Below are 7,438 nucleotides of genomic sequence, written 5' to 3'. Positions count from 1 at the left end.
AATATTTACCAAATGAATGCGCATTTAACTTCAGTCGAGCAATATAAATTCAAAGAGGCAATTAATAAAACGCGTTATACTGTAAAATAGGCCTAAGCCAATACCCGAAATCATATACTAACTGACCACATGTACACCGTGCAATCGAAATGACGAAAGATATCGATGATGCACAAATCTGCCAGTCCATAAAAAAGGTCCTAAGGAGTAAGGACTACCAGTCCATATTCCTAAGAGCTACTAGTCCAAATAAATGGTGCTTAGCCTCTAGCACCACCTATAACCACGAATACTGCGAATGGAGTCTTTTCTCATTGTAAAGGCCTCCGTTCTAGGAGCGTAAACATCCGATGACGGAGGCCAATTAAATAAGTCATTACAATGAAATCGTGGTTTTACATGAAATAGTTGCCTACATGAAAACGGTGCCTACGCGCCTGCGGCGCGCCCGGCTAACCTAACCCAACCCAACCTAACCCAACCTTACCGTACCATGGTTATATAGTACATTTTGTAATGGCCTCTCACATAGGACGCTAATTGTCCTATAACAGAGGCCATTCCAACGTAACATCTAGCTATTGGCCTCTCATATAGGACGCTAGTTGTCCTATAACAGAGGCCATTCCAACGTAACATCTAGCTATTGGTCTCTCATATAGGACGCTAGTTGTCCTATAACAGAGGCCATTCCAACGTAACATCTAGCTATTGGCCTCTCATATATTACAACTAGCGTCCTATAACAGAGGCCATTCCAACGTAACATCTTGCTATTGGCCTCTCATATAGGACGCTAGTTATCCTATAACAGAGGCCATTCCAACGTAACATCTTGCTATTGGCCTCTCATACAGGACGCTAATTGTCCTATAACAGAGGCCATTCCAACGTAACATCTAGCTATTGGCCTCTCATATATTACAACTAGCGTCCTATAACAGAGGCCATTCCAACGTAACATCTTGCTATTGGCCTCTCATATAGGACGCTAGTTATCCTATAACAGAGGCCATTCCAACGTAACATCTTGCTATTGGCCTCTCATACAGGACGCTAATTGTCCTATAACAGAGGCCTTTCCAACACTATTACCTTATATATATTGTACCTTTTATATATACCCCACCCAAACCCCAATTTTTACCCTTGGTAACGAATGGAGGTTTATTAGACCTTTTATATATTGTACCTTTTATATATACCCCACCCAAAGCCCCAATTTTTACCCTTGGTCCCGAAAGGAGGTTTATTAGACCTTTTATATATTGTACCTTTTATATATACCCCACCCAAAGCCCCAATTTTTACCCTTGGTCCCGAAAGGAGGTTTATTAGACCTTTTATATATTGTACCTTTTATATATACCCCACCCAAAGCCCCAATTTTTACCCTTGGTCCCGAAAGGAGGTTTTTTAGACCTTTTATATATTGTGCTTGTATATAGTACATTTTGTAATGGCATCTCTCATTTTTTGCCCATTTTCGACAAATATTGAAGAAAATATTGAAGGTGAAGAAACCCACCCAATTGGGCGGTTTTTTGGGCAAATTTTTGCAGTGTTACCTGGTTAAAACTTAAAAACACACTATTTCAACCCCTTGGCCTCTTTCATAGGAATGAACCTTTTTTAAATATATTTATAATTTTTTCTTGCAATTTTCAAGACCCATTATGGTATTTATTAAACAATTACAATAGCTTATTAAAAAAGTAATATTTTTACATTAATTTACTTTGTCTTTAATTAATCAATGTAACATCGAGACGTGTTTAGTTTGCTAATGCCTAATTCTCCGTTTCAAATTTCGCGCGAGAAAACGTCGCCTGAAAGTAAAATCCACGTAACTCCCAAAAAATGAACGATTATGTGGATTGTGCTTTCAGGCTTTAAAGAATCACACCACTTTAGATAAATGGCAACATCGTCGACGAGAACGTTTCAGAATTGAACCTAAATTATTTTCCCGCGACTATCAGATTTCAATTTTACCTCTATATTATTCCCAACTCAAATGTACCGAGCATGAAAGCAAAACCGGGAACACTAGCAGTTTCATGGTCAAAGCAGTATCCTTCGAGTGTTTTTAAATAGATTTCGCTCAAAAATGAATAAAAAGCTTGGAAACATTGTATTTGCAACGGGTAATCAATCAAAGTTGAAAGAAGTAATAAATATTATGGGCCCAAGCATTCCTTTTGAAGTAACTAATTATTATTACATGCATTTAATTGAAAGGCACAGAATCATACTAAAGTTTCATTGCATAGCTAGTAAACAAAGCTGTAGAAGTTCCTGAAATTCAAGGAAGCATAGAAGAAGTTGCCAAAGCAAAATGTAAAGCAGCTGTTGCAGTAATAAAGGGACCTGTCTTTATTGAGGACACTAGTTTATGCTTCAATGCATTTAAAGGTTTACCAGGCCCTTACATTAAATACTTCTTGGAAAGCATAGGACCTAAGGGTCTTTTCACCATGCTAAATGGGTTTGAAGATAAAAGTGGCCAAGCAGTATGCACTTTAGCATTTACAGAGGGTGAAAATGAAGAAGTACATATTTTTAAAGGCATTGTTGATGGAGAAATAGTTTCTCCGCGAGGCAAACTAGATTTTGGATGGGATCCTTGTTTTCAACCTTTAAAATCGCAAAAGACATTTGGAGAGATGTCAGATGAAGAAAAAGATTCAATGTCACATCGGTACAAAGCCGTAATTGCATTCAAAAACTATTTGCTTGAGAAAAACCTCTAACCATTAAGATAAAGGTAATTATGAAAACAATACTAAAGCAATTTGCGTTTACCAATAATTTATTACATTTTTTACATTTTTCTGGTAAAGCAATCACATTGCCTAAAGAAATGTTATTTAAAATGTGAATAAATAATTTTTTTGAATTAAAATTTAAATTGTCTATTTACCTCCGTCACTAGTCCAGCCGCGACTGTTGTACCTCCAGATCTAAGCATAAATCTCCCCAAATCTCTATTTTCTTTATACAATTCTATGCAAATAGGCCGGGCAATTTCAAGTTCTATTACTCCACTGCTATTTTTTAAGAGAAATCTGTAAAATATCCACATTAATATATAGCTTAGAACAAAGAAAATTGTGTACCTTGGCTTCTTTTTAATCACTTCTCCCGTACTTTTGTGCAATTGTGTGATAAGTTTACGCACTACAGCTTGCTCGCTCATACTTTGATAGTGTAAAACAACTGGAAAACCTTGCGTTAAAGGAGAATCTATGTTGAAAACAACAATACGAGCTCGAAAACGTGTTGACACTTTCACAGGCTTGTACGGGTCACAAATCACATCTCCAACCATAACTTTATTCATGTCAACACCAGAAAGACTTAGGGTTAGATGATCTCCAGCAAAAGCTTGGCATTGGCCAACATCATCAATAGTTATACCTAAATTCAATGTAAATTTGAAATTTCTAACCATTACATAACGTAATATAGCAACCTTTGACTGTGGCTTGCTCTCCGGCTGGTAAAACCAATACTTTTCCACCATTTTCAATATGACCCGACTCGATTCTGCCACCCACGCAAAATCCAGCACCCATTCCTTTAAATATATCACTAATACACATGCGGAACGGCTTGTTGATGGGTCTCTCAGGTGGTTTAAAATTATCTAATTTGCATAAATACAATTGCATAATGATGACAAATCAAAGATGAATTTAACAGGGCCGGACTGGCTAGTAGTTGGCCCCACCGGCTACGCAGTCGTGTTTTTCCCATTAATGCCAAGTTTTTCCTATTTGGCCCCGATCTGACCGGCGATCGCCGGTTGCCGCCCGGGACAGTCCGGGCCTGGAAATTAAATATTTCTTACCAATAACATCAACAAGTGCCAGGCCATTATACCAGGAAGATAATGGACAGCTTTTTTCAAGTTCATTTAGGTTTACGCCAGTCAATCCGCTGCAGGGGACGAAACAAGTATCTTTTTCTTTAAAACCAGCTTGCTTTAGAAATGCAGTCATTTTTGATACAATTTCATCATATCTTTCTTTGGACCAATCAACGTTATCCAACTTATTTACAGCAACTGCTAACTGGGCCACGCCTAAAAAATAGGAACAATTGGTTAAACAGATAATTGAAATTGGATGAAAAATAGAGACTATCACCTAAAGATCTGACCAGAAGAGCGTGTTCTCTAGTCTGTCCACCGGCTTCAAACCCTGTTTCAAACTCTCCTCTGGTAGCATCAACAACCAGTATCGCCACATCAGCTTGAGCAGCACCAGTAATCATGTTGGGAATAAAATCCTTGTGGCCAGGTGCATCCAACAATGTTACTAGGCGTTGTTTAGTTTCAAATTTTGATTGTGCTATGTCCATTGTTATTCCACGATTCCTAGAAAAGAGAAAAATATATATATCATATATATAATTTTTTAATTAATTTCTTCAATAATAAAAATTGTTTAAACCTTTCTTCTGGCGTTTCATCTAATACCCAAGCATACATGAAAGAGGACTTCCCCAATTTTTTGGAATCCTGCTCATTTTTATGCATTACCTTCTTGTTTACACAACCAAGACTAAATAAAATGGATGCATTTTAGCAGTTTAATTTTCCCATTTTATATAACATCATTTGATTATTACTTGTAAAGCAAATGTCCCATAAGTGTGCTTTTCCCAGCATCAACATGTCCAATAACAACTAAATTAATTAATGGTTTCCCACTCATTCTTTCCCGAGTATAAGCTTCTTCTGGGTTAGTTTCAGCTCCTCTTTGTCTTAAATAATTAAAGTTAAAAATACACTTTCATATAAAAAATTATGATATATGCATAATTTTACTTTCTGACAGGCGTCTGTTCAATTTCATTACCAGCACTTGGAGAAGGGGAACGGCTTTTAATCCGATTCACTTTACCAGGAGTTAATAGATTAACAGATCTATAGTTAAAATATGCTATGATAATTTTTCTTGTAATAAACTATCAAAAGCATTAGATCTCACGTAATAGCAACAGGTGGTAAATTAGTAGTCTCTTCCAATTTTTCTTTCTCTGCTTGCAGAGTAATTATGGACGCTTCATTGGTTTCTTTTTCAGGTTCGGATGCCTCTTCCAAGATACTTGGTTTTACTATTTGAAAATATATTTTTTTCAAGTATCCAATGGAGTTAACTTAAGTATCCCCAGCTATTTTTGCAACTTATCAAATTGCACAATTTTGAAATCACCTGCATCTCTAAATGCTTGAAACTGTTTTTCTTTTACAATATCATCAGGGGACGGAGTTGAAAAATCAAACAACACCACCTTATTTTGCTCTTTCAAATGCTTTAAAATTGAAAGACTGGGTGGTTTTTGGTAATGATATTTCATACACAAAATGAAACCAAAAATAGAAGGTTTTTTCTTGATTAGTTCAATTTTTGATATATCCATAGAAATATTTATTTTATTTTGCACAGAATTAAGGGCAATATCATGTTTGGCTGTTAACCATCCATGATATTTAACACGATCGCGATAATATAAGGATACCTCCTTCTTTAGTTCACCATGGGGTGATGAAACTGGAGATTCCTTAAATTGTAAAAGAGTTTTTGACTGTTCAACAGATTCCAAGTGTTCTTTGGCTAGATCTAATAAGGACAAGGCAGCCGCACTGTTTGAAGTTTTACTAAAATTGGAATTGTTCTGAATACACGTGTTTTTTATTGGAAGTTTTATACAAGGCATTCGCGTATGGGTTTCCTGTTTAGCCAAATCAGCTAATGAAATGGAACCACCCATGTTAAAAGGTGAATGATGTTCAAAACTGAGACTTTCATTTGATATTTCCAAGTTAGAGGGAGTTTCTTGTTTAGCCAAATCAGCTAAAGATAAAGTTCCAAATGTTTTAAAAGGTTTATTTTGTACGGAATTCAAACTTAAATTTGAAGTTTTAGAATTAGGGTTTGGAAGGGTTTCGCTTTTAACTAAATTAGCAAGCGATAAAGTCCCACCGTAATTGTAAGGTTTATCTCGCACTATATTTGAAATTTTGGTTTTTGAAGTCAAATCAATTCTTGTGGCATTTTTGGTTTGAGGAACACCAAATTCAACAGTAGATTTTGATAAGAAATTGTTTTTGTTCGTAGAAGGTATAAAATTCATGTTAAAAAGATTATCATTATTAGGTTGATTTAAAATGTCATTTGTTAAAAGATTTGTGGTCTCATTTGAACTTTTAGAAGCAAGTTTCTTAATAAAATCGTTGAGATTATTCGATGGCCCAGCATCATCAGCAACATAAATATCGGTTTCTGACTTATGTTTATTTTTTGATAAAGCATTTGAACTTTGATGAGCAAAACAAGGTGGCTTGGACTTAAAATCAAATGAAACCAAATCAGCTTACCTTACCAAAAACAAAATGAAGTGGTTTTCGAAAGCACAATTAAGAAGGTTATAAAAATAAAAGAAAACTGTTAAACGTCAATTCCATAAAAAAAAATACTAAGTAAATAGATTTCAACAAACCTGTTCTTTCTCTTTTAGCACGTTGTGGTCTTGCTTGTTGATTATCTAAAAAAGTATATGTTTTATATGAAATAAAGCACTCAGAAAAAAAAAAATTTACTCACTAACAGCTCGAGACAAAACATAATCTAATGCTTTTTCTAAATTAAAATCGCTTTCCATGGCCGCTTTAATTAAAGTCCCCTCTGAAACAGTCTCTCCCACAACGTTTTGCATTTCTTCCACACAACTCCTTAATTTGGCTACAATATACAATAGAAAATTAATTATTTCATAAAGAGCTGTCAATTTAGAATTAATTAATTTTTAAGAAAATTTAATCAGTCACCCTCATCAACTTCATTTAAATTTTTTGGATATTCTGACACACTCTCTGAACGTTGCCTTGACTGTTCTTGGTCATCAATGGATTCACTAGATTCATCTTCTTCCAAAATATCTTGTGATCCTTCAGGTGCTAGGTATGATGACATGGAATGGGGTTTTCCTTCCCGGTTATACATGAACTCCGCAGCTAAACAATAAAATGATAGATTATATTGATATTTAAAGCAATGTAGTGCATAGATACTGACCAGTGCTTGGAGATATACATAGTTCATCTTCAACTGACTGTCCGTACACATCATAGTATGTATCATATTCTATCAAAGTCATTATCATTAAAAACTTATCTCCTTGCTTATAAGCATGGATGTAGAAATGAATAAGTTATTGGCGATGTTAGCAGGTGTTAGGTTATTTTAGAGCGTTTCATGCATTTACCTTCAGTGTAGTTCATAGAGCGCACATTACGATGACGAGACATTCTTGCCAATTTCCAATTTATATAATTATATTAAATTAAATTTCAAAAATTTAATTAATATGCTTCATTTTTATTTATCAGATTTCGGAAGTGTCGTCATCCCGTTTAGAGGAATCATGG

General features: G+C 35.2%; 2 protein-coding genes across 3 annotated transcripts; one reads left to right on the top strand and one right to left on the bottom strand.

Annotated features, from left to right (window-relative positions):
• The first annotated feature begins 1,917 nt into the window (after window positions 1-1,917).
• Window positions 1,918-2,926, top strand: LOC149934986 (inosine triphosphate pyrophosphatase). Its single transcript, XM_090180994.1, has 3 exons — window positions 1,918-2,206; window positions 2,274-2,767; window positions 2,844-2,926. The coding sequence occupies exons 1-2, from the start codon at window positions 2,111-2,113 to the stop codon at window positions 2,751-2,753; spliced, it is 576 nt and encodes a 191-aa protein (XP_090037120.1). The 5' UTR covers window positions 1,918-2,110; the 3' UTR covers window positions 2,754-2,767; window positions 2,844-2,926.
• On the bottom strand, window positions 2,795-7,438 carry HBS1 (translation elongation factor EF-1alpha (GTPase) HBS1). Of its 2 annotated transcripts, XM_090180992.1 has the most exons (16): window positions 7,276-7,438; window positions 7,086-7,154; window positions 6,839-7,024; window positions 6,615-6,752; window positions 6,511-6,555; window positions 5,223-6,383; window positions 4,998-5,124; window positions 4,835-4,933; window positions 4,636-4,770; window positions 4,458-4,568; window positions 4,152-4,381; window positions 3,854-4,087; window positions 3,476-3,649; window positions 3,120-3,420; window positions 2,924-3,068; window positions 2,795-2,855 (listed from the first exon to the last, which is right to left on the bottom strand). In XM_090180992.1, the coding sequence occupies exons 1-16, from the start codon at window positions 7,316-7,318 to the stop codon at window positions 2,847-2,849; spliced, it is 3,207 nt and encodes a 1,068-aa protein (XP_090037118.1). In that variant the 5' UTR covers window positions 7,319-7,438; the 3' UTR covers window positions 2,795-2,846. The 2 variants fall into 2 exon arrangements, with proteins under 2 accessions (XP_090037118.1, XP_090037119.1); XM_090180993.1 differs by lacking the exon at window positions 5,223-6,383.

The sequence above is a fragment of the Leiobunum rupestre genome, chromosome 7 (assembly GCF_980474605.1).
Source record: "Leiobunum rupestre chromosome 7, qqLeiRupe1.1.hap1, whole genome shotgun sequence".
NCBI lineage: Eukaryota > Metazoa > Arthropoda > Arachnida > Opiliones > Sclerosomatidae > Leiobunum > Leiobunum rupestre.
The sequence above is the reverse complement of the archived record's forward strand: the minus strand, read 5'-3'. Positions and strand labels throughout refer to the sequence as shown.

Excerpts from the sequence above, each read along its gene's own strand:
- HBS1 (XM_090180992.1), bottom strand. The coding sequence starts at position 7,318 with ATGTCTCGTCATCGTAATGTGCGCTCTATGAACTACACTGAAG. Across the intron at positions 7,025-7,085 it reads ATGTATATCTCCAAGCACTG|CTGCGGAGTTCATGTATAAC; the intron begins GTCAGTATCTAT and ends TTTATTGTTTAG. Across the intron at positions 4,934-4,997 it reads TTACCACCTGTTGCTATTAC|ATCTGTTAATCTATTAACTC; the intron begins GTGAGATCTAAT and ends TTTTAACTATAG.
- LOC149934986 (XM_090180994.1), top strand. The coding sequence starts at position 2,111 with ATGAATAAAAAGCTTGGAAACATTGTATTTGCAACGGGTAATCAATCA. Across the intron at positions 2,207-2,273 it reads GCCCAAGCATTCCTTTTGAA|CTAGTAAACAAAGCTGTAGA; the intron begins GTAACTAATTAT and ends TTCATTGCATAG.